At 44.1% G+C, this 27,335-nt stretch overlaps 1 protein-coding gene across 1 annotated transcript in view; it reads left to right on the top strand.

Annotated features, from left to right (window-relative positions):
* The window catches only part of rictorb (RPTOR independent companion of MTOR, complex 2b), a 141,276-nt gene that overhangs the window by 22,055 nt on the left and 91,886 nt on the right, over nt 1–27,335 (top strand). Inside the window, exons 3-5 of the mRNA XM_060935914.1 lie at nt 3,027–3,124; nt 15,160–15,224; nt 15,327–15,458. Of these exons, the coding sequence (XP_060791897.1) occupies nt 3,027–3,124; nt 15,160–15,224; nt 15,327–15,458 (295 nt within the window). The remainder of the gene's footprint in view (nt 1–3,026; nt 3,125–15,159; nt 15,225–15,326; nt 15,459–27,335) is intronic.

The following is a 27,335-nucleotide window of genomic DNA, read 5'->3' as shown; positions in this document are numbered from 1 at the left end:
GGGATGGGATGGGAGTGAAAATCCACTCCCGTGTCATGCTCTAATTAATATATATATGTGTGTGTGTATATGTATGTGTCCAACATCTGAAGAATGTCAATAAAAACAAAACAATTGAACTTTTTGTGCGTTTATTTAAGACATAAGTTAAATTGTAAGCAAAAAAAAAAATTTTTTGTAAGCAAAAAATGGACTTTAGAAAAATATACAATTGTGCAAAATAAGTTGTCTTACAAAACAGTGGTCTGCGCCGGACAGTTTGTAGCCATACAGTCTGTTAGAGCAAGCGTAACAGCTTGAACACGGAACTTGTGAACACGGAACTCCAGTGTTGCCAGATTGGGCAGTTTTCAGTGCATTTTGGCGGATTTGAACATGTTTTGGGCTGGAGAACGTCAGCAGTATCTGGCAACACTGCTCTTGAATAGCTCTTCATGACGACAACCGGAGGTGTACCAACACGATGGGGCGTGTAGCGCCACCTGTGGCTCGGGTGCGCAATGCACCTCACACAATAGCTCGATTTCCTTGTGTGCATGTAGGATTGGATTTCTCTGGCACCCCTGCTGGGACCCTTAGCTCGATTACTGACAGTAGCTCGATTTGGATGTGCATGTAAATGTACTCACTGACTGATTTGTGACTTACGCTACGTTCACACTGCAAGGCTTAATGCTCAATTCCGATTTTTTGGTGAAATCCGATTTTTTTGTGAGGTCGTTCACATTAACAAATATATGCGACTTGTATGTGATCCTCAGTATGAACGAAAAGCGACCTAAAAGTGTTCTGCATGCGCACTGCAGGATACGACGACGTCACACGCAGTGAGCATGGCCAGTGTTTATGGAAGTAAAACCGCCCGGTTGCGGTATGACTCATCCAATCTAGCTTGAACAGCTGTATCCCCCCAAATGGAAATCAGCTCCCTAACCTCTGCGTCCTTCCATTGAGAAGATTCAGAACCTTCACAGCCCGAAGCGTCCCTCGCATTGATGTCATGCGCAGGGGTGCAGATACGTTTTTTGAACTGGGGGGGACAAAAAACTGGGGGGACAAAGCTGCCAGCAAACCAACCCCAACCCCGATATGCCTGTCAAACTTGTTGTTAGTAACCATAGCAACCAAGCTCGAGCTCGCAACCTGTGCAGTCTGCGCAGCTCAACCAACCGAATATCAGTCTTTGTTTTGTTTTATGTGAGTTGTTGCAACTATATGTATACACTGCTGTGCACCTTAATAAACCGAATGGTAATTAGTCTTTTGATTTTTCCGTGAGGTTTGCCTTATGCAAAGAAAGACAGCATAGACGTTTTTTCCTCCCTATAAGTGGGGGGGGACCGAACGAGGTGAATTTAAATACGACTCGTCCCCCCCTCTATCTGCGCCCGTGATTATGCGTCATGTTGTTGTAACTTTTTTGAGAGACCCGCCGCCTACTTCAGCGCAGAATAGTGATGTTTGTGGCTTGTTGATGACGTGTAAGTCGGATGAATGCGACCTGGCGGTTCAGACTGAAGTCGCATATGAAAAGAGCGGATAGGAATCGGAATTAGCACCACATATCCAAACGGCCTGGGTCGGATTTGAAAAAATCGGATCTGTGTCGTTCATATTGTCAATAAAAGATCGGATACAGGTCACATATGGGTGAAAAGATCGGATTTGAGTCACTTCAGCCTGCAGTGTGAACGTAGCCTAACAGTTGCATTTCTTTTCGTGGGCTAATTCCCACTGTTCAAATGGGAGTAGTTTTACAAGTGGAGGTGGGTAATATAATTATTACCATAGTATCTCTTGGTAGTTAGTCTATATCATTAAGTTTTAGAGACTGCTTATGGACATGTCCAGAAAGATTACTCTGTTTTGACCCAATCGGAATTAGATTATTATGCATTATATTCTGTGGGTAAAGGGTTTTCACACTTTTTTTTTTTCTTTCTTTTTCCTCTCCAGGAAGCGTTCACACTTCTTTTGTCTTGTGATGAAAAACAAACTCATTCTGAGTTTAAAATGCAGAACATATTCACATCATATAAAAGGACATGCCAGAGTATTGACACTTAAGAAAGGTCTTGTGTTCTTAGTACAGGTCCAGGCTACATGCAGGATGTGGTAATGTGACCACCTACCAATCAAGCACAGCCTGCGTGACCATGCGCCCTACAAAAAAAAAAATTAGAACAAGTGTTGCCAGGCAAAACAAACCTCACCCAGTAGCACTTATTGTTTTTTATTTATTTATTTTTTATTGTTTAAGTGCAACTAAAGACCTCTTCAGTGGAGCTAAGATTTCCTTACATATAATTATGTAGTAAATGTGTAATAACTGATTTTGACCTTTTTGGTGACCTTGACCGGATGACCCTCAAAATGTTGGAGGTTCTATTTGAGACCAGTGTCCATCTATGCTGAAAGTTTCATGAAGATTGGTCCAACCGTTTTCCTGTAATGTTGCAAACAAAGAAACAAACATGCAAAGAAACCCCACCGAAAACAATACCTTGCCCCCTGGTGCACTCTGTCTCGTGCGAGGTAATAATGGAAAAAGGCAATCGGTTTGTATTAAAATAAGGTGCATGTAATCCATGTGGAATTTTTAGTTTAATAGGCATGTGTACATGAACTCTCACCCATCTCTGATTTACAGTGAGATTGTTTATCCCAGGTCACTCAATCATAATGTCTCTAGACATCCTCTGGGAACCTTAACGAACAAACAGATAACATATCTCTTCCAAAAAGTCCTTCAAACGCAGCATCTCTCGTGTTATGATGAGCATCCCAGGGTGAAATAATAAGCGAGTGTGAGGGGGAGAAAGCAGTCTCTTCCTGCCTTCTATGATCATGTTTATCTGATTCACAAGAAGGAAATGGCTATTTTATTTGAAACATGGTCCTCTTTCACTGAATGAGGCCTCTCATTCTGTAGCTGCATTTCTGTCTTCCTGAACTCATGCTAGCTGGATGTAAAGTGTTGTTCCGGATAACAGTCAACCTGTAATTTTGATTTCTTCTCGTCTCAGACCCTAAAGACAACCTGCGAGAGATTCTTCAAAATGTGGCCAAGCAGCAGGGTGTCTCCAACATGCGCAAACTGGGTCACCTCAACAACTTCATTAAGGTTTGTCTCCAGGCAATTAGACTGCTGACGCTCACTCACTCAGTGCTTTTAGGGTTTTTTTCTTTTTTGCTTTTGGGGCATAAATTGTGTGCCATACTGCATGCTTCTGTGTATGTTTCATTCAAATATAAGGATACAGTGCAGAGTATAGTGGGTATAAAAAGTCTACACACCCATGTTAAAATGGCAGGTTCTTGTGGATTAAAAATTGAAACAACCTCAATTCCAAAAAAGTTGGCATGCTGTTTAAACGTAAATAAAAACAAATGTGATTGTTTGCAAATCATGGAAATATATTTCATTGAAAATAGTACAAAGACAATATATCAAATGTTGAATTTTTTTAATTTATTTTTTATTTTTTAAATGTGATCATTTTGAATTTGATGCCAGCAACATCTTGCAAAAAAAGTTGGAACAGGGGTATTTTTACCACTGTGTTACATTACCTCTACTTTTAACACACTAAATTAGAGATAAAATTTGCTCATGCTTCAAGTCTTTAATTTTCTGTAAAGCTGCTTTGCGACAATGTCCGTTGTAAAAAGCGCTATACAAATAAACTTGACTATAAATGTTTGGGAACTGAGGAGACCAGTTGTTATACTTTTGAAAGCAAAATGTCCCATTCTTGCCTGATGTACGATTTCAGCTGCTCAACAGTTTGGGGTCTCCTTTGTCGTATTTTGTGCCTCATAATGCACCAAATGTTTTCAATGGGGAATAGGTCTGGACTGCAGGCAGGCCAGTTTAGCACCTGGACTTTTTTTTTTCTTTCCCCCCATGATTGAGTCATGTAGTTGTTATTTGTGCAGAATGTGTTCTGGCATTGTATTGCTGAAATAAATAAGGCCTTCCCAGACCATCACAGATGCTGGCTTTTGAACTGTGCACTGGTAACAACCAGGTGTTCCCTTTCCCAGTGTTCTCCCCAGGATTAAAATACAGCCATAACTTTTGGGGGGCCCGCAGGGCTGCGCACCATGGTGTACGGGGGGGTGGGTCCTCTCTCTTGGGGAGGGGTCTGGGGGGCCTCCCCCATAAAAATTTTGAAAAAAGGGAGCCCATTTGGTGGCATCTGGTGACTTTTAGGAGCATTTTATTGGTGGTACTGCCGCTGCCACTTTTTATTGTCAACATAGTTGAACATACTATAGCTGTCAACCCCAAAATGAAAAAAGAAATGAGAAAGCCGTGGTCCAGGGCAAAGCCCTAGTGGGGGATCTTGGGGGGCAAAGCCCCCCAGCCAAAAATGATTTTGCCAACTTTAAGAGGGGATTGGTGGCCTGAGGATGAATATTTAGTTCTCATCTTCTTGTTACTATTAATGGTGGGGGGGGAAACAACAAATGGCTTCATGAGGACACCACGTGTATTAACAAAACAATGGCAGGTAAGCAATAACACATTTCACCATGATCATGAAATGAAAGATGTACAATGATCACATTTCAATAAGCTTTCACAACAAAACTACATACGCATGTCACTTGGTAAGAAAACAGGAAACACAACTTGTGTTGCCGCCAAGTCATCTCTAAATCAAGGTTTTAACTCCGTAAAAGTGCATGTGTTTGCAATTTATTGCAGCAGAGCTTAATGTTTTTGTCCTTTATTAGATGAGAGTAAACAAATATATCATTACAAAAAATTATCTGAATATAAAACAAGCTGAGTAAATTTAATATTCTGTTCTATGTATTAAATATCCATCCATCTTCTACTGCTTATCCGGGTTGCGGGGGGAGCAGCCCAGACTTCCCTCTTCCCGGCCACCTCCACCAGCTCTTCCGGGGGAATACCGAGGCGTTCCCAGGCCAGCCGAGAGATGTGATTTCTCCAGCGTGTCCTGGGTCTGCCCCAGGGTCTCCTCCCAGTGGGGCATGCCCAGAAAACCTCCTTTGGGAGGCGTCCAGGGGGCATCCTAACAAGGTGCCCGAACCACCTCAACTGACTCCTTTCGATGTGGAGGAGCAGCGGTTCTACTCTGAGTCTCTCCCGAATGACCAAGCTTCTCATCCTGTCTCTAAGGGAGAGCCCAGCCACCCTGCGGCGAAAACTCATTTCTACCGCTTGTATCTGTGATCTCATTCTTTCGGTCACTACCCACAGCTTGTGACCATAGGTGAAAGTGGGAACGTAGATGGACCAGTAAATTGAGAGCTTGCCTTTTGGCTCCGCTCTCTCTTCACCACAACAGACCGGTTTAGCGTCCGCATCACTGCTGACGCTGCCCCAATCCGTCTGTCCAACTCCTGCTCCCCCTTACCCTCACTCATGAACAAAACCCCGAGATACTTAAACTCCTCCACTTTATAAATATCATTTTATAAAATATTTATTAGAGTTTATAACATTAAATTAGAAAGATAATGTGAACAGAAAATAAAGATTATGAATTACTCAAAGTAATACATCACCGAAAATCCCAAAACCATTATGACAGTGATGTATAATTGGAAGTTGTTAATATAGTGTTAGATTTATACGTTAATATGCTTTTTTTTTATTTCCCGTCATCAACACAGACTAGCTAGGCTACTACCGTAACAATAATAAACATACCAAACACAGCATGCCAAGTTCTTGTTGCAAAAAATATTTGGCTATACATTTATGAGAACATATCTGTGGGACAGTTCAAAATAAAACATTATTTTACTTAGCAACTTTGCAAATAGATCTAGTTGAGCTGAGATTAACTGAAACAAGGCACGGTTAAACCCCCCCCCCCCCCCCCCCCCAAAAAAAAAAAACAAAACAAAAAAAACAAAAACGATAAAATATAAAAATATACCTTCTCACTGACAGAAGTCTATGCTGCAAACATGGTCAAGAGTGATCCTAGATAGATACATGCATACATACATTATTAATCCCAGAGGGAAATTCAAGGTATCCAGTAACATTTCTGCATTGCACAAGATCAATACAAAAACTAAATAGCATTATATGGATAAAAAACTAAAATACCAAAAGAAATAAAACATTACCAATAAGAGCAAGTAATAGAATATACAGCTCTGTATGGGAGGTAGTGAGGTAGTGCAGTTGGCAGTAACCAGTCACAGTGCAAATAAGAGTGTAATTAACAGTGCAAATACTTTGTGGACAGTTACACACGTGCAGTGTATTTTTAGTGGTATATGGTAGATAAAAAAACATAGTATATTACATGATAGGCATAGTTAAAGTATATATCAGTACATATCTCATCTCATTTATCTCTAGCCGCTTTATTCTTCTACAGGGTCGCAGGCAAACTGGAGCCTATCCCAGCTGACTACAGGCGAAAGGCGGGTTACACCCTGGACAAGTCGCCAGGTCATCACAGGGCTGACACATAGACACAGACAACCATTCATACTCACATTCACACCTACGGTCAATTTAGAGTCACCAGTTAACCTAACCTGCATGTCTTTGGACTGTGGGGGGGAAACCAGAGCACCCGGAGGAAACCCACGCGGACACGGGGAGAACATGCAAACTCCGCACAGAAAGGCCCTCGCCGGCCACGGGGCTCGAACCCAGAACCTTCTTGCTGTGAGGCGACAGCGCTAACCACTACACCACCGTGCCGCCCATCAGTACATATAGTATATGTAATAGTGTGATAGTGTACAATAAATAGTGTACAAGAAGTTAGTATACAACCCCGATTCCAAAAAAGTTGGGACAAAGTACAAATTGTAAATAAAAACAGAATGCAATGATGTGGAAGTTTCAAAATTGCATATTTTATTCAGAATAGAACATAGATGACATATCAAATGTTTAAACTGAGAAAATGCATCATTTAAAGAGAAAAATTAGGTGATTTTAAATTTCATGACAACAACACATCTCAAAGTTGGGACAAGGCCATGTTTACCACTGTGAGACATCCCCTTTTCTCTTTACAACAGTCTGTAAACGTCTGGGGACTGAGGAGACAAGTTGCTCAAGTTTAGGGATAGGAATGTTAACCTATTCTTGTCTAATGTAGGATTCTAATTGCTCAACTGTCTTAGGTCTTTTTTGTCGTATCTTCCGTTTTATGATGTGCCAAATGTTTTCTATGGGTGAAAGATCTGGACTGCAGGCTGGCCAGTTCAGTACCCGGACCCTTCTTCTACGCAGCCATGATGCTGTAATTGATGCAGTATGTGGTTTGGCATTGTCATGTTGGAAAATGCAAGGTCTTCCCTGAAAGAGACATCGTCTGGATGGGAGCATATGTTGCTCTAGAACCTGAATATACCTTTCAGCATTGATGGTGTCTTTCCAGATGTGTAAGCTGCCCATGCCACACGCACTAATGCAACCCCATACCATCAGAGATGCAGGCTTCTGAACTGAGTGCTGATAACAACTTGGGTCTTCCTTCTCCTCTTTAGTCCGAATGACACGGTGTCCCTGATTTCCATAAAGAACTTCAAATTTTGATTCGTCTGACCACAGAACAGTTTTCCACTTTGCCACAGTCCATTTTAAATGAGCCTTGGCCCAGAGAAGACGCCTGCGCTTCTGGATCATGTTTAGATACGGCTTCTTCTTTGAACTATAGAGTTTTAGCTGGCAACGGCGGATGGCGCGGTGAATTGTGTTCACAGATAATGTTCTCTGGAAATATTCCTGAGCCCATTTTGTGATTTCCAATACAGAAGCATGTCTGTATGTGATGCAGTGCCGTCTAAGGGCCTGAAGATCACGGGCACCCAGTATGGTTTTCCGGCCTTGACCCTTACGCACAGAGATTCTTCCAGATTCTCTGAATCTTTTGATGATTATATGCACTGTAGATGATGATGTGTTCAAACTCTTTGCAATTTTACATTGTCGAACTCCTTTCTGATATTGCTCCACTATTTGTCGGCGCAGAGTTGGGGGGATTGGTGATCCTCTTCCCATCTTTACTTCTGAGAGCCGCTGCCACTCCAAGATGCTCTTTTTATACCCAGTCATGTTAATGACCTATTGCCAATTGACCTAATGAGTTGCAATTTGGTCCTCTAGCTGTTCCTTTTTTGTACCTTTTAACTTTTCCAGCCTCTTATTGCCCCGTCCCAACTTTTTTGAGATGTGTTGCTGTCATGAAATTTCAAATGAGCCAATATTTGGCATGAAATTTCAAAATGTCTCACTTTCGACATTTGATATGTTGTTTATGTTCTATTGTGAATACAGTATCAGTTTTTGAGATTTGTAAATTATTGCTTTCTGTTTTTATTTACAATTTGTACTTTGTCCCAACTTTTTTGGAATCGGGGTTGTATAAATAGTTAGTGTATATATTGCAGTACTTATATAAGTAGGTACATTATAGCAGTATATAATAAGGCTGGTATGTTGTACTTTATCTTCAAATATCTGTATATACCCATCTATGTAAGTAGCAGAAAAGTGCAATGGACATGAAAAGAGCAGTCTAACTAGTCCTGAGTACAGCAGAGTCATAGAGTCTTATTTTTGCTGAGCCGGGAGGAGTTGAACAGTCTAATGGCCTGAGGGACAAAAGACTTCCTGAATCTGTCTGTGGTGCAGGGCAGAGACAACAGTTTGCCACTGAACGAGCTCCTCTGCCTGATGATGGCACCGTGCAGAGGGTGATGAACGTTGTCCATGATTTAAGAGCAGTTTGCTCAGGGCCCTTCGCTCTGCCACTGATGTAAGGGACTCCAGCTCAGTTCTCAGGGCAGAGCCAGCTTTCCTCACCAGCCTGTCGAGCCGTCCAGTGTGTCTCTTCTTAATGCTGCCTCCCCAACACACTACAGCACAGAAGGGGACACTGGCTACCACAGACTGGTAGAACATCAGCAGCAGTTTTCAGCAGATCTTGAAGGACCCGAGCCTCCTCAGGAAGTAGAGTCTGCTCTGATCCTTCCTGTAGAGGGGTTCAGTGTTCATTGTCCAGTCTAGCTTGTTGTCCAGATGTACACCCAGGTATTTGTAGGTCCTGACCACCTCCACATCGACCCCCTCAACAGAGATCGGCTGCAGAGTCGGCCTGGACCTACTAAAGTCCACAAGCATTTATTTTGTTTTGCCAGTGTTCAGCTGCAGGTGGTTGGATTTACACCACAACACAAAATCCTGTATCAGGCTCCTGTACTTGCCCTCCTGTCCATCATGAACACATCCCACAATCGCAGTATCGTCCAAGAACTTCTACATGTGGCAAGACTCCGAGTTGTATTTGAAGTCTGATGTGTAGAGAGTGAACAGAATTGGAGAGAGCACAGTCCCCTGTGGTGCTCCCGTGCTGCTGATCACCGTCTCAGAAATGCCATCCCTGATCCTGACGTGTTGTGGTCTCCCAGTGGGGTAGTCTGTGATCCAGGAGACCAAATGTGTGTACACCTCCATCTCCTGCAGCTTATCTCTCAGTAGAAGGGGCTGGATGGTGTTAAAGGTGCTGGAGAAGTAAAAAAAACATGATCCTCACTGTGCCGCTCCCCTTGTCCAGATGAGAGTGAGTCCTGTGCAGAAGATAGAGGATGGCGTCATCCACTCCCACCTTTTCCCGGTACGCGAACTGCAGTGGGTCCTCAGCATGGTGGACCTGGGGTCTGAGGAAGTTCAGCAGCAGTCGCTCCATGGTCTTCATCACATGTGATGTCAAGGCGACCTGCTTGTAGTCATTCAGTTCCTTTGGATGTGTTTTTCTTAGGAACTGGAATGAGGCACAACGTCTTCCACATGACAGGAATCCTCTCGAGGCAAAGGCTGAGGTTAAAGACGTGTTGGAGGGGCTCACCCAGTTGGGCAGAGCAGGCCCTCCACATCCTGGGACATACCTTGTCCGGGCCTGCTGCCTTCCCGGGGTGGAGTCTCCCCAGCTCTCTCCTGACTTGGTCTGCGGTGAAGATGGGGGGACTGGGGGAATGGATGTGTATTCCATCTGCAGGAGGTGTTGATGGCTCTAATGCTGATGGTGGTGGGGGTGAGGGCTGATCTGCCGGTGATGGTGACAAGTGCCGCTTTTCCACTACCAACGCGGCTGAGTTGGGCTGAGTCGAGCTGAGTGGGGTTGTTGGAGTTGCATTTCGACTACAACCGCGCTGAACCGTGCTGGCTGGAAGTGGGTGGACACATTGGGTGGAGTTAGCGAAAGTGGGTGGACGTCACGTGATGTCGTTAGGCGGCGCAAACAGTGACATCAGTGATCTTTTATGCGGTAGTCTCATGACCCGGATAGTAAACAATAAACATGGAGGACATGGAGTCGTTAGTGTTGCTGGTCTTGGTGCTGTGGCTTGTTGTCACCGACAACGGCAACAGATACTGGCAAGCGCGTATAGATGAGGCGAGGCGCATAAGGCTTCAGAAATTCTCGTAATTCTTCTTCTGGGTTTACGGTGTTTATAGATCACAGCGTGCTCGCAGGGCGTGTGAGGACACTCCTCCTCACCAATCGGTGCACAGGGTTGTCTCCTCACGCCCCTAGCCCCACTCGGCTCGGTTTGGCTCGCTTCAGCCCTACTCCAAAACCGTGCGAGTTTTGGGTGCTAAGCAGGGCTGAAGCGAGCTGAGTCGTGCTGCTCTAAGGTAGTCGAAACGCGAGCCGTGTCGGGCTGAAGTGAGCTGAAAAAGGGGAGTGGAAAAGGGCCAAAGGTGACAACTACTGCAGGAGGAGGGGGCAGCAGAAGCAGGACAATCAACCTGTTGAAGTGGTTAAACTGGTTTGCCCTGTCCATGCCCCCATCTGCTGAGCTGCCACTGTTCTTGTAGCCTGTGATGGTTTTCATCCCATCCCAGACCTCCTTTGTGTTTTCTTGCAGCTTCTGTTCCACCTTTTTCCTGTATGACTCCTTGGCCTCTTTTAGCTGGACTTTGAGTTTCCCCTGTACACGCTTTAGCTCTGACCTGTCTCCATCTTTGAACGCCCTCTTCTTTTGGTTGAGGAGGGCCTTAACTTCACTGGTAATCCAGGGCTTGTTGTTTGGAAAGCAGCATACAGTTTTTGTGGGAACAACAACGTCCCTGCAAAAGTTCAAGTAGTCAGTTATGCAGTGTGTCACCTCCTCAGTGTCCTCCCCATGCAGGTCTAACAGTACATTCCAGTAGGTCGTCTTGAAGCAGTCCTGAAGAGTTTCCTCTGCCTCGGAAGACCAGGCCCTGAATGAACACATGGTGGTGGGCTGCCTCAGAACCATTGGTTTGTACTGGGGCTGTAGGAAAACCAGATTATGGTCAGATCTCCCCAGCAGCGGTAGTGGGATTGTCCTGTATGCATCCCTTTCGTTGGCATACAATAGGTCTACGAGGTCTCGTATGGGCCTGTTTTTTCCTAGTGGGACAGTCCACAAACTGATGGAAGGCAGGGAGAGTGGAGTCCAGAGTGACATGGTTAAAATCCCCAGAGATCGCGAAGAAAGCCTCGGGGTGTTGTCTGCAGCGCTGCTATGGTGGAGTGAATGACGTCACATGCCGCCTGTGCGTCCGCACGCGAAGGAATGTAAACACAGGTGAAAATGGCATGTGTAAACTCCCTAGGCATGTAATACGGTCGGTGACTCACCGCTAACAGTTGAATGTCCCGGCAGCAGATGATCTTAACGTTTACATGTCTCTGGTTGCACCATCTGGTATTAATAAACAGTGCGAGTCCCCCACCTTTACGCTTGCCGCTCAGCTTCGCGTCCCTGTCCGCTCTCACTGTAGTGAATCCAGGTAGCTCCACATTCAAGTCCAGTGTGTTGCTGTTAAGCCACGTCTCCGTGAAACACAACAAACTGCACTCCCTGTAGAGCCTCTGGGTTTTCACCAGTCCTGCCAGCTCATCAGTTTTGTTGGTTAGTGAGTTCACATTCCCCATAAGCACCGACCGAACCGAGGGTTTGTACCTCCACCGCCCCTCCATCATCTTAGCCTTGCGCTTGGCCCCGGCTCTGCAGCCCTGGTACCAGCACCTCAGTTCCGCAGGTATAGAATGGACAATGCCCTCGCGTCCCCTCGGTCGTAGGGCAAGCAGTTGTTCCCGAGTAAAACCACGAAAATCTCCGCTGCGCCGCATGTTGACACCAGAAATATCCATAGAATATAAATACACACCAGAAAGACTTTAAAAAAAAAAAAAAAGGGGGGGCTACAGTCCAAGAATATAAATACACACCAGAAAGATTAAAAGACAAACGCTAAAGTCAAAGAAAGGCGATACGGACGGCGCTACTGGAGAAGCTGCCGCTCTGCGTTGGCGCTCTCTTCAGAGAGATGATGACGATCTCGCTTTTTCAAGATCTTTATGAGACTGACTTTGCATGTGAAGTTCAACATCTCGAAGGCCTTGGTGTTTACAACTGATACTCCTGTTGCAAACAGTGCATCGGAAATGGTGCTTGCTCACTGAATCGGCAATAACGCGTGGATGGATTTTGGTCCAGTTGCAGTTAAACTTAGTATCATACTGAGCTGTCCTTTGATACTTGGAAATTTTTTTTTTTTTGAAGAATGTAGAGGGCCCTCTGATCCAGAATCGCTGTCACTCATTTTCGCCAGGTGCATCTTTCCTGCCAGTAACGTGGAAATGATGAAGACAAAGTAAGACGTGATTTCATTGGTTGACTTCCTGCAGTCAACTGATCATGAGCGTCCTTTCAAAAGCTCTTTCACTGGGCTTCTAGAAACACTATCGTGTACATATCGTGCACGCACTGGTGCATCGATAATGGTTTGTTTTCCATGAAAAAAAATAATTAATAAATAATGTATATATGTGAGTCCATGCAACAAGTCGTGAGAGTTGACGGAAGTTTTCAGCGAGTGTCTGAGCAAAAAAATTGCGTGTCGGCCCTGACACGCAAAAGCTCTCTTGGGAGAACATTGCTTTCCTCTTTAGCCCAGAGGACGCATATGCCCATGATTTTCAAAAAGAATTTCAGTCTGTCACACCTCAGGACAGTTTTCCCCTTTACCTCAGTCCATTGTAAAAGAGCTCGGGCTCAGAGAAGGTGGCGGTTTTTCTGGATATTGTTTATATATGGTTTTAACTTGCATTTGCGGATGTAGTGATGAACTGTGTTCAGTCAGTGGTTTTGGAAGTGTTCCTGAGCCCATGCAGCCATTTCTAGTGCATCCAGAATTTCCAGAATCGTGTCTGTTTTTAATGCAGTGTCGTCTGAGGGCCCTAAGATCATGGGCATCCAGTGTTGGGTTTTTGTCCTTGTCCCTTACATAGAGATTTCTCCAAAGCCTTTATTGATATAATGTACTATAGTTGATGTGATCCCCAAATTCTTTGCAGTTTTACATTGAAGAACGCTATACTTAAATCATTGCACTCTTTGCCTATGCAGTCTCTCAGTGGTGAACCCCTCCCTAGTGGTGTCATACTCAAGACTGGTCTCAAGACCTCTTTTTGCAGGTCTTGTCTCAGAATCAACCGCATTTTTACTTGGTCCTGTCTTGGACATGGAGGACTCTGGATTTTATTTCAAGACCACAACTGTTTTGTATTTCACAAAATTGCTTGTGCATTATCTGATTTATTCGTTAATGTTGTTAGTGTGATGGGATGTAAAATTTCCTGCTTCAAATGCAATCAATAACATGACTCATTGCTAATTTGAAATTTTCATTACTGTTAATGCCCGTCACCCCTCCCCACCCTCCTTCACACACGAGTCTGGTCCTGGTTTTGGTCTTGACTTGATCTCGTCCTGCCTTGGTATTGGTCATGTCTTGGTATAGGTGGTCTTGACTACAACACTAGATCTTCCTATCCCTTTTTTTTAATTTCTGAGAGATTCCACCTTTCTGGGATACTCCTTTTTATACTCAATCATGTTACTGACCTGTTGCCAATTAACCTAAATAGTTTTTTTTTTTCCTTCAATTAACATTTACACAAGTTTTCCAGTCTTTTGTTGCCCCGTCTCAACTTTTTTTGAAACATGATGCTGGCACTAAATTCAAAATGAGCATGTAGTTCTCAACAAATAACAAAAATTTCTCAATTTCAACATTTGATATGTTGTCTTTGTACTATTTTTCTTGCAATTGATCAGAATGAAGTTTCTGATCATTTTTTCAGTTTTTGTACATTTTGGAATTTCACATTTAAGATGGGGAAAGTTCAGACATGATTTACCTTTTAGTTTAATTTTTTTTAAACCTTACAAATACCTGCCATGTTAACAGGGGTGTGTACAGTTTTTTTTTTTTTTTTTTTTTTTTTTTTTTTTTTTTTAAATACGTAAATATCCACTGTAAATTAAGGCTGTATGGAGTTGATTTCTGTCAGAAATTATCATACATAAATAAATGCAATACCATTTGTCAGTTTTATATATCTTTTTAATTTAGCACCAGTTATTTTTCCATGTCATTCATGATCTTAGATTTGTGGCCAGATGACGCAGTGATTTGTAAACGATTCGTTAATGATTAAATTATTTGTAAGTTAGCACATGAATTAGGATGCCATAGTTCATGGTTGCACTTGTGCTCTTGTCCGTATTGTGTGTTTTGGTCAGCATGGTACATAATTTGATATTTATTTTTGTGTTTTTTTTTTTTTGAATGATTCATAAATGAAAATTTTAAAACTTGAATCAGAATTCATATTTGACCTGTGCTGATATTTCAGGTTTTTGGCCATGTGGCCCAGCATTAAAGTCAGTGGCTTGTGCATGATTTTGTAAATGAACATTTTAGCACAAATTTATGATTTGTCGTTGGCTTGTGGGTTTTTTTTTTTTTGGTATACATATTATTCTGTTTATAAGAATTTTCTCTAAACCCCTAACATGCAAATCTGTTTGTGACCGATCTGCTGGATCGGGTAGTAAATAGCTTGAGGCACAGCTCAAGTTATTAGCTTGACTTACTACCTTTATCGTTTAGCCATTTTACTAATCAATGGAAATCAAAAGCATCATTCTGGCTTATAATTTTATGTAGGTGACTTGCTCTATGAACTTTAAACGTGAACTACAAATGTTGCTGTCTTTTTAGTGAGAACACTAACTAGACATGATTTGGAGTGTTTTTGGTTCATCTGCATTGTGTAGAATGTTTACGTACAGCGTATTAACATTTGATTTCTCACTCAGCTCCTTTGCAACATTGGCCATTCAGAAGAGAAGTTTGGCTTTACCTATGATGAGGTTATCATCTGGTGAGTCTTGCATTGAAAAGGATAGATTTTATTCTGTATGGCAGACCGAACACACATCTGGCAAGTTTACTAACACAGTTGGATCGCTTATCTGTTTGCCAGCCTCCGATTGGCTCTGCTTAATGAAGCGAAGGAGGTGCGAGCTGCAGGTCTACGAGCTCTCCGCTACCTGATCAGAGACAGCACCATCCTCCAGAAGGTCCTCCACTTCCAAGTGGATTACCTGATTTCCAGGTGTGTCCAGAATAATCTCCATATGAACGTTTATCCTTCAGCTCTGAATTCTGAAAAAGGTGTTGATTAACTTCCTTTAACAGCAGCTTGATTAATGCAGCTGCAAATCACAGGTTTATATTAATGCATTATTGCTTCTGAAGGAACAGCTAATTCACCAGGACTTGTATGGTGGACCCTCCCCATAAACTAAAGTAAACTAATTAATTAGAAATTGAAGAAAAATATATAATCTCTGATTATGATGAGGTTTTTGCAGAGATGTTTGTTTAACGTTTTGTGGAAGGAGTCTCCAGCATAACCACTTGAACATTCGGGGTTTTTCACTACCCTAATGTCTTCAGGATATCAGGAGAGGCTGGTGAGGGAAAGACTGTTTGTTTATAGCTGCTATAATGTAAGTGAGATGAGGAACTAACTTTATGGGTGGTCCACAACATTGTGTAGCAAATATAACTCTAATGAAAAAATAGGTACCCTATGGGTACCTGTGGCTACTGCTTATAAATAAAATAGTTTTCTGATACCGTGTCCATACAGTAAAATAAATATATATACATGCATACACACACACACACACACACACACACTCTCTCTCTCTCTCTCTCTCTCTCTCTCTCTCTCTCTCTCTCTCTATATATATATATATATATATATATATATATATATATATATATATATATATATAAATAATATATGAGGCAGTAGCCACAAAAATGAAGCGTAATCCAAAAATGAACAATTTAAAAATCACAGAAGTAAAAGATACCAAGTGTCTGTACTTTATATTATTCTACTCTTACAGTTTTTAAAACTGAAACCTCTGAACCGAGGCTGATTATACACATGCTGTCGCCATGATCGTAACTCTTATTTCCTGGAAATAGCCTAATGTTAGAGCTCAGTGGTCTCAATACTCTTTTCGACAACTTCCTGTAACAACTCGGAAGTGTGTCACATCGACAGAACACATGGGACCACTGGCTGAAGAAGGCGAGGAAAGGGGGACAACCTGATGTATGTTTTAAAATAGGAATGCACTTTCCCTCGGTAATAAGCATAAACCTGTCTGAAAGTGATTTCTTTCATCTAGTTCATTTATTTCGAATGGTGAACCGAATTGTATACTCACTGGCCATTTTAAGAGGCACACCTGTATGCGCATGTGCAGTGCACTATTGTTACTCTTTCTTACAACACGATGACAGTGGCTACAGCCTCTATGAGGCAATAGCCACAAAAGTACAAGTCGTTTATTAATAAATGAAACATTGTAACCATTGGCAAAATGCTATGGTATAAGAGGAATAAAATGCTTCAGGTACATGCTGTTATAGGAAACTAATCAAGTTTAGAGTGGTAACAATAACTCCCCCACACCACAGATTATTTTCCTGTAACAGCATGGTGCTTTTAATCTGTACTTGAAACTTTCACATTTGGATTCTTTGCATGCATTGTCATCATGTTCACTGACAATAATAATAATAATAATAACAGCCATCTGAGAAATGAAATTCTAATTTTGAGAGTGTTGATGTGGAGCAGCAATGAAGATTTTCAAGTTGAAAGATGGGATCTTTTTTTCCCCATTCAGAGGACATTTTCCAAACATGGAAATAATTTAAGACTTAAGACTTGAGCGTTATAGTAATGTTCACAATACATTATAGTAATGTTCAAAGTAAATGTTAGATATAAATTTGTGCAAATCAACAGTCTTGAGTTTCAGAATTAAGTATGAATGTAAGTAAAGCACTTAAGTGAGAAACTGCACTTGGGGGGGGATCTGTTCAGATTGATAATCTTTGCTCCCTGGATGTATTTACATGCAATGGATCAGTAGCGACGGTGGCAAATCCTTGGATGGAAGTCAGAGATATAAACCCTGACAGCAGCCAAGACTGTGCTAGAGAGATTGAGAGTTACCAACTGATATCTGGGGAGGGAGGAGGAATCATGCAACACACACATGCATATTGTAACCAAACAGTGGTGCTTGAAAGTTTGTGAACCCTTTAGAATTTTCTGTATTTCTGCATAAATATGACCTGAAACATCAGATTTTCACACAAGTCCTCAAAGTAGATAAAGAGAACTCTGTTAAACAAATGAGGCAAAAATATTATACTTGGCCATTTATTTATTAAGGAAAATGATCCAATATTACATATCTGTGAATGGCAAAAGCATGTTAACCTCTAGGATTAGCAGTTAGTTTGGAGGTGAAATGAGTCAGGTGTTTTCAGTCAATGGGATGACAATCAGGTGTGAGTGGGCACCCTGTTTTATGTAAAGAACAGGGATCTATCAAAGTCTGATCTTCACAACACATGTTTGTGGAAGTGTATCATGGCATGAACAAAGGAGATTTCTGAGGACCTCAGAAAAAGCGTTGTTGATGCTCATCAGGCTAGAAAAGGTTACAAAACCATCTCTAAAGAGTTTGGACTCCACCAATCCACAGTCACAGATTGTGTACAAATGGAGGAATTTCAAGACCATTGTTACCCTCCCCAGGAGTGGTCGACCAACAAAGATCACAAAGGACCCCAGGGTAACTTCTAAGCAGCTGAAGGCCTCTCTCCCATTGGCTAATGTTCATGAGTCCACCGTCAGGAGAACACTGAACAACAATGGTGTGCAAGGCAGGGTTGCAAGGAGAAAGCCACTGCTCTCCAAAAAGAACATTGCTGCTCGTCTGCAGTTTGCTATAGATATCTTGCAGTCACGTGACCGGAAAGTACACAACCGCCATCTTGTCGGTCAAAAACACCGCTGAATACTGCTGCACTCGTGTACAGAATGGATCAATTTCAACCGACGGACTACACAGCTCATTTTTCTAATGAACAGATAACTAGATATATGTCTAAAATAAACGATCTACAGATTTGTGACCCTTATGGCTTACCGGACGGAGTTTTCACGACCGGATTTTGAACTGCCAGCGGAATACCCGGACGTGTATAATTACCTCATTAACTTTCCCTCGCTGTTCAGTGGTGAAGCACTGCATGCTTATAAATCTCTGGACAGTTATCTCTACAGAAATTCAGGATTTGTCAGCGACTCAGATGTGGCATCTTGTAAACAAGAATCCTCATTGGATGGGTAAGTCACTTAAGTATTGAGTATAGTACTGACCAGCCGATTATAGAATAAGGTAATTCCAGCTGTAATTCCAAATCGTCCGTCTTGTTTACATGGATCTGGCGTTGGAGAGGTAGAGGCTTGGCAGTGGAGATTTGAGTGGCTGTTTTCTGAGCTTAGTCAACAGGCCGGCTCTGCAGCCTCGCTTTTGCTTCCGCTCCCGGCGCCACCTCCTTCGCTTTGCTTCCGATAACAATCCACGGAGACCCCGCTGGTCTCGCTATCTCGTCCGGAATGTTTTTTTTTTTTCCTCATCCGGAATGTTGTGCATGCGATGGAAATCGCTACAAACCGTCATTTTCTGCTAGAAACCAATGTCCAGTAAGTCCATACGGTTGTAGTGGATATTGAAGTCCGGTACAGACAAACAACATGCAAAAATACACACAAAAAACATAAAAAACGTGCACAGGTAGGGAGAGCTTGTAGCCGTTGTAGTAGAATTGTATATAGTAGGGTTTTCCAGAAGAAAAGGTAGAAGTAAAAGCAGAAGTAGAAGTAGAAGGCGGAATATGGCGTTTGACTGACAAGATGGCGTCTGTCACAATCTGGATCGGCTGTGACGTCACATGCAAGTGCTCCATAGATCACGTGGACAAGCCAGAAGGCTATTGGAAAAATCTTTTGTGGACGGATGAGACCAAAATAGAACTTTTTGGTTTAAATGAGAAGTGTTATGTTTGGAGAAAGGAAAACACTGCATTCCAGCATAAGAACCTTATCCCATCTGTGAAACATGGTGGTGGTAGTATCATGGTTTGGGCCTGTTTTGCTGCATCTGGGCCAGGACAGCTTACCATCATTGATGGAACAATGAATTCTGAATTATACCAGCGAATTCTAAAGGAAAATGTCAGGACATCTGTCCGTGAACTGAATCTCAAGAGAAGGTGGATCATGCAGCAAGACAAGGACCCTAAGCACACAAGTCCTTCTACCAAAGAATGGTTAAAGAAGAATAAAGTTAATGTTCTGGAATGGCCAAGTCAAAGTCCTTACCTTAATCCAAATGAAATGTTGTGGAAGGACCTGAAGCGAGCAGTTCATGTGAGGAAACCCACCAACATCCCAGAGCTGAAGCTGTTCTGTACGGGGGAATGGGCTAAAATTCCTCCAAGCTGGTGTGCAGGACTGATCAACAGTTACCAGAAATGTTTAGTTGCAGTTATTGCTGCACAAGGGGGTCACACCAGATACTGAAAGCAAAGGTTCACATTAGGGATGTCCCGATCAGGTTTTTTTGCCCTCCGATCCGATACCGATCATTTGATTTTGAGTATCTGCCGATACCGAGTCCCGATCCGATACTTCTTATAATCCATAAAAAATAAAGACGAGGAAAGAAACGGATCCAGGATGTTCCTCATTTTTTATTTAACACCTTATTTTAACATCCAACAACTCCGTTAGCAAACAGAGCACTTACGTGAGGCAGTTTGAACAATAAATAACAAATTAAAAAAATAACCTTAAAATACCTGGCAGGAATGTAAACAAATAAAAAAAAATAAAGTGCCACAGTGCCGGTAATTTGCTTTTAAGAACGCATCTCACAGTGGTGTACAGTAATTTCAATTAAGGAAATGAACGTTTTTCTTGATGAAAACAAGCATTTCTACCCTTTCAGGTTTGAGCCCGTTTCTTTTGTCATCCAACGAAAAAAAAAATGATCTCATGCTTTGCTTTCCGCTTCGAACTGCTTCCGTGTTCAACTTTGCCGGCAACAGGCAGCCAATAACCAATAGCGTCTCCGTTACAAAGTGACGTCATGCCGCACGCGTTGATGTTGCTGTGTTGAGACAAGAGGTCTGGTCTCACTCTGTGCCAACGCATAGCTATTGATGTGTTAAAAATGAGAATATATTATATAGATAGATATCCGATCCCTGATCGGGAGGCAATGCCCGATTCCGATCGAGTCTGAAACCATGTGATCGGGCCCGATTTCCGATCACGTGATCGGATCGGGACATCCCTAGTTCACATACTTTTGCCACTCACAGATATGTAATATTGGATCATTTTCCTCAAGAAATAAATGACTGAATATAATATTTTTTTTGTCTCATTTGTTTAACTGGGTTCTCTTTATCTACTTTTAGGACTTGTGTGAAAATCGCTGGTTACGAATGTAACCGTGGTTCTATGACTAAGTGGAAGACCGCCAGGGCGGTGCTGAAAGCACGAGTGGAAGCATCTTTGCATCCGCGCGTTTTGAGAACTGCATACAAAAGTTGTCATCTCATGACGTATGACGTGCCTGCCTACATAAGGCAACATCCCACGTCATTTGGTCTCAAGATCATTCCCGCGCAAGCAGAGTGACCAAAGACCCTGGCGGTCTGCCACTTAGTCGTAGAACCACGGTTACATTTGTAACCAGCGTTCTATTTCCTTCACTCCAGACCGCCAGGGCGGTGCTGAAAGTACTAGTGGAAGACAAATACCAACCCAGTCATGAGGAATTCAGAAGAGCATCACCACCTTCTGGAAGAACAGCTGCACACAGCAATGGCATGGACGCAACATTTAGCCTGTAGTACCGGGCAAACGTACATGTATTGGACCAAGTTGCAGCAGCACAAATATCAGAGAGTGGTATGCCCCGGAGAGCTGCCCATGATGTTGCCTGAGCATGCGTCGAATGGCAGCGGACAGGAGAGGGCACTGTACATCCCATAGATTCATAGACATAGATGATTGCCTCCACAACCCAACGGGAGAGCCGCTGCTTGGACAGAGGCCTTCGTCTTGGAGCACCACCAAAACAAACAATTGGTCTGTCGTACGAAAGGCTGCTATCCTATCAAAATAAAGCCTCAGCCCTGACAGGGCACAACTCTGCACGCAAGTCCGTCCTGTCCGCCGGTATAGCAGTCAGCAAAATCGCCTGGTTGCTAAACTGGGGAGATGAGACTTTCGGGAGGAAAGCTGGGTTAGGCCACAATGAAACACTGTCAAACATAGGGCCCCAACGAAGACAAACAGTACTCACTGAGGGGGCATGTAGCCCACTCACACGCCGGGCTGTTGTGATGCCAAGAAGAAAAGCCGTCTTAACAGAGAGCCACTTAATGTCACCTGCTGACAGGGGCTCATAAGGAGGCAAGCAAAGGGATTCGAGCACAGTGTTCAGATCCCATGACGGACTCCACACAAAATGAGGAGGATTAAGATGAAATGCCCCTCTCAAAAAGGCTACCACCAGCCGGTGGGATCCAAGTGAAACACCTCCAACCTCTGAACGGTGGGCTGTTAGTGCTGCAACATGCACCTTAAGTGTAGATGCAGCCCTGCCAAGCTCTAAAAGGTGCTGCAGGAAATCTAAAGTCTGTGGAACAGAGCAGCTTCGGGGGTCGATGTTGCGTTCCACACACCAATCACAGAACACCTTCCACTTGCCTGCATACAAGCGTCGGGTAGATTCTGCACGTGCGTTCACCACAGTGTGCCTGGTCCCTTCTGAACACTCCAGTAGTAGCCGCGGGGCCCCAAGGGCCACACCCAGAGCTTCAGGCGTTCGGGACATGGATGTTGAATCCTGCCCTCCATCTGTGTCAGCAAGTCGGGCCTGTTGGGCAGCTGACAAGGGGGTCCCACTAGTAGTGACGGCAGGAGCTGGAACCATGGCCTGGATGGCCAATGAGGAGCTATCAATAGCACATGGTGACTGTGATCGCGCACACTGCAGAGAGTCCTCCACAACAGTGGTAGAGGGGGAAAGGCATAAAGGATGGCCCAACGCTGCCATTTCTTTCCCCAGGGAAAACCATGTTGGACAATGAGTTGTCTGACTGCTCGCAAACAGGTCCACAGTCGCTCTCCCATAGGTTTTCCAGATCTGTTCCACCGTGTCTGGATGCAGTTTCCAATCCCCTTGAGACACCTTGCCGCGTGACAGAGCATCTGCCATACTGTTTAGGCGTCCAGGTAGATAAGATGCTCTTATGGAAAGGAGGTTGTCCTGAGCCCATACTAGGAGACTGTGAGCCACCTGAAGCGCAGCTACAGACCTTGTGCCCCCCTGATGATTGATGTAGAAAACAGTTGCCACATTGTTTGCCCTGTAGCACTTCCTGAAAGTGGCGCAACGTCAGAAACACCGCCATCAACTCCAGTGTGTTGATGTGGGACGTGCGCCACGGAGCAGGCCAGGTGCCATTCACACCTTGCCGACACCAGACTCCACCCCAACCCATGAGGGAAGTATCTGTCTGGATAACCTCCCACCGTCCCAGTGGGGGACCAAGTGGAACTCCACGAGTGAGAAAGTGGGCCTGGGACCAAGGTCTTGGCGTGAGCATGCAACGGCGTGTTATTCTCACCCTCATGTGTCTGTCTCGCACTGGACACAGACACAGTTGAAGAAGCCATCTCTGAAAAGCCCTTAGCCACAGAAGACCCAGAGGAATGACTACTGAGGCTGCTGTGAGTTTCCCCAACAGCTGAAGGAGAGAAACATAACGCTGAGTTCCCCCGACATGAAGGTGGTTCACTCCAGTGAGAATTGAACTTATTTTGCCTGGCGTGGGACTGGCCAGCATAGTGTTCGAATCCAGGGCAAGTCCAATGAAATGTGTTGCCTGGACTGGGACCAGTTTCCATTTCCTCTGGTTCACCCTGAACCCCAGAGCCGTAATGTGTAGCAGCAACCGGTGAGCATGTTCCCTGGTCTGTTCAGGCGATGCCGCACAAAGAAGCCAGTCGTCCAAGTAAGGGAGCACTCTTATGCCCTCCTTCTGAAGGGGTTCTAGTGCTACTTGGACGCATTTCGAGAACACCCTTGGTGCCAGAGAAAGTCCAAAGGGGAGAACTCTGAACTGAAAAATCTTTCCCATGAATGAAAAACGAAGGAAGCACCTGTGGTCCGCAGCAATGGGTATGTGAAAATAGGCATCCTCAAGATCTACGGTCACAAACCAGTCCTGATTTGTGACCGCTTGCAGTACATCTGTTGTTCGTAGCATTCGAAAAGGAAGCACCTTCAAGAAACGGTTTAACCTTCTTAAATCTAAACTCGGCCTGAACCCGCTGTCTTTCTTTGGAACGAGAAAATAAACTGAAAAGAAACCCCCTGGGTGAACAATGGGGTTGACCATCTCTATGGCTCCTTTTTGTAGTAACAACTGAACTTCTCTCGACAAGGCTTCTGCCTGTCTTGGATTGGTTATAACTGTCTGCCTCACACCCGAATGCATTGGTGGCCAGCGGTGGAATTGCAGGTGGTACCCTTCTGAGAGGGTTGCGAGTAGCCATTGGTTGGTTATTTCGTGCCAACGCGCTAGCTGGCTGCCTGTAAAAACTCCTGCCACTGGCCCTGACCTGTCAGTGGTCCTGTCTACGTTTTTCGGAAGGGATGGGGGGGGGCAATGACGGCGGGGAGGACCCATCTGTCAAAAAGGGTGAAAACTCACGTGTGGCTGAGCGCCACCCTGCCTGGCCGAGGGAGGTGGGGGATTGGGGGCCCGCTGCTGGGGTCGATGGGGAGACCTTTTGTGCAGCTCTAGGGGCCACATGCCTAAAGCGTGAAGCAGAAGGGTTTGGCGGAGCTCTGAAGGTGGATGCTACGCCCACATGACGGGAGCAAGACTCTGTAACAGACACACGCCTGTCAAGGGCCTCTTGTGCTGCTGGCCCAAAGACCTGTCCAGGTGCCAGTGGGAGGTGCCTCAGGTTGTTCCTGCATACTTCTGGCAGAGGCGATTGAGCCAGCCACACTTGTCGACGGGCTTGCAGCAAGGTGCCCAAGGTGGTGCCACACTGGTTGGCAATAACACCCATAGCCTGCAATGCAAGTTCCAGTACCTAAGCCGCCAGTGGGTCTGCCGATGACCTGTTGAGTGTCGAGTGCAGCATAACAAGCATGCGTGCCAGTGAGTTAGACACCCTGCCAAGAAAAGCAGTAGAGTTGTAAGCATGAGAAAGTAGCTCGTCTGTGCGGCGGCACTCAGCAACGCATCTGCTCCCGAAGTGCTTCATCGGGAGACACAATGAGCGAAGCAACGCTTGATTCGACTACTGGCATGCTACCCAAGCCAACAGCACTGGGGTCCTGCATCGCCGCAAGCATGCGAGACATCTGGTCTGGACGGGCAGATTTCGTAGCAGCCTCCAGGGCAGAGGCCACCACAGAAGTAAAGTCACGACACTGTGGAATTACCAGAGGCCCGCGCTGAACACAGTGCAGGAACATGTTCTCAGATCCAGTAGGAGGCGCAGGGGTGTCCAACTGCAAACGTGCAAGCAAAGCCTTCAGTGTGGCCTCCACAGAACCCACCACTGAGGCAGACTCCCCAGATTGCCCAGAGGTAACATCACTGCCCGAATCACGGGGCAGCCACAGACATCACTTCCTCTTGGTCAGGTGGCTGAGAACCTGAGCCAACGGGTGACAAGGAGGCAGGCGGTGCAGGCTGTTCCTCTACAGTACCGACCTGTACCCCTGCTGTGGGGGGGCCTTGCAAGCAGAGGCAGCAGATGCTCCACTGTAGATGAGAGCAGTTCCACTTTACGCTCTAACTCAGAAGACTTAGATTTTTTGCACTGTTTTGCATGCACTGGTGGTGAAAGCCTACGCTTACGCTGTGTCTGAGAATCCGAGAGCAGAAAACTGCTAGACGCACATTCCATACCAGCCAGCCGCGCCTGTCTAACAGTAAGCGGCATTAATGCACAGGAAGGGCATGGATCAGACATTGCCTCCCTTAGATGTTGCATGCCAAGGCACTCCGTGCAGCGATCATGTGCATCCAGCACCTCCATTAGGTTGGGGCAAGTGGAACACCTCACTGAATCCATCTCAGTGTCTACTCACCCACGATTTTTTTTTTTAGAAAAGAAGCAAGGTGTAGTGCTGCTTGCTAGCCTGGCAACCAAGGCTAGTGAGTTCGCAAGCGCAACTTTACCACTACAGACAACTATTTACTAGCAACCAGAAAACCGATGCTCATGTAAAGTTGTAAGTACACGTTAACGTTATTGGCAACCAATTCGCTAACTCAATCAACACTGACAAACCTGCTGGCAACCGAACAGTTTGTGACAAGACCGATATAATAGCCGTCCCTGAAAACTTGGCAGCCAAGATTCAGCGACTATCGATTCATAAAACAAATCTCAAAATAATGTTAACCAAGTTACCTTAGTGACCAAACAGCTCGCGTGGAGTCGAGTCCCACTGAAGTCCTCTTCAGTCACGAGCTGCACTGTAGATTATCGCAGGTATTCCCACAGTTAACTGATAACACACACACAGAATTCCAACAGAAGAGATGCGATTCCAACACGAGAAAAAAGAAGAGGCCAAATGACGTGGGATGTTGCCTTATGTAGGTAGGCACGTCATACGTCATGAGATGACAACTTTTTTGTATGCGGTTCTCGAAACACGCGGATGCAAAGATGCTTCCACTCGTGCATTCAGCACCGCCCTGGCACCGCCCTGGCAGCCTGGAGTGAAGGAAATAGAACTGATGTTTTAGGTCATGTTTATGCAGAAATATAGAAAATTCTAAAGGGTTCACGAACTTTCAAGCACCACTGTAGTAACCTTCTTACCAGTCCTAGCTAGCTTATCAGTCACCTAACTAACTAGCCTATCTTGCGCACTCTATTCTATTTATTTTAAGTAATGCAGATGAAATGGAATGGTGATGAGAAGGTTTTTTGCCTTCACTGTAGCTTTTGAGGCAGAAAATCAAGAGAATTTTGATCTACATGTGTAGCTTATACGCAGCCATAGTTAAAGTGCGATGTCTGATCACGTACCAATGAATGTCCCAAATGTATACAGTACATACTGCTATTTTGAGTTACGTTCAAGCATTGGAAAGTTAATGAAATATTTGTCAAATATTCATTCCTATACAGGATTCTTTTTGTCCTCCATGTTTCTTTTTCTACACTTGCCCCCCAGCTTTGATGTCACTCAGTTTTCTGAAAAGTTGATCTTTTTTCTAGCTTATTAAAAATCTCCTCCAAGAACAAATGTAATGCAAGCTGCAACACTCTTTGAAAGTGCTGGAGGTCAAGGAAAAAAATGGCGTGTGAGAAAGCATGTAGTTTTGTGTCGGATATGCCATATACCATATGAAATAAAATTTGCTGCTTAGCAAAACTGTTAGTAATACTAATGATCATTGTAGCATAATTTCAGCCAAGGACGAACAAGTAGATCCTTGTAATCGCCATCATGTGACTCTCCGTCAAGTGAGGAGTAGGAGCTTTTCTTTTTAAGGCATTTTGAGTTGAGTGACAGGAATTCTTCCTCTGTAGCTAACCCTGAGTTAAGAGTAGATCAGCTCCAGTTGCAGTCAAGCATCACCTCACATAACTGATCAAACATAATAAAAAGGGACTCTTGGATCAGCTTCTCAGCCTGACCATGAGCTTGGGGTAAATCCTCCAGAACTCTACACACGTTTTATGCCCTCCAGCAGTTGCTGTGATATGCACGTCTTGCACACAGTTTTCTGTTTCTCACTTTTATGTAGGACTAATGTGGTTTTTATAAAATGTCAGAAAAATCATGCTAAGACTAATAAGCTCATTAAACCCATTGGAAAAAAAAAGTTATTGTTTTCTGGAAGGAGACGATATTTCAGTGAAACATTTTTCCAGTGCAGCAGTTCACATGTAGTGTTGAGCAGACAGTGATATTAACATCATAAAACCACACAGAAAAAGACATTGTCATATTTCAGTCCATAAAGTGGAATGACTCAG

Source organism: Neoarius graeffei, chromosome 12, assembly GCF_027579695.1.
Source record: "Neoarius graeffei isolate fNeoGra1 chromosome 12, fNeoGra1.pri, whole genome shotgun sequence".
Lineage (NCBI taxonomy): Eukaryota > Metazoa > Chordata > Actinopteri > Siluriformes > Ariidae > Neoarius > Neoarius graeffei.
This window is presented reverse-complemented; position numbering and strand designations above follow the sequence as displayed.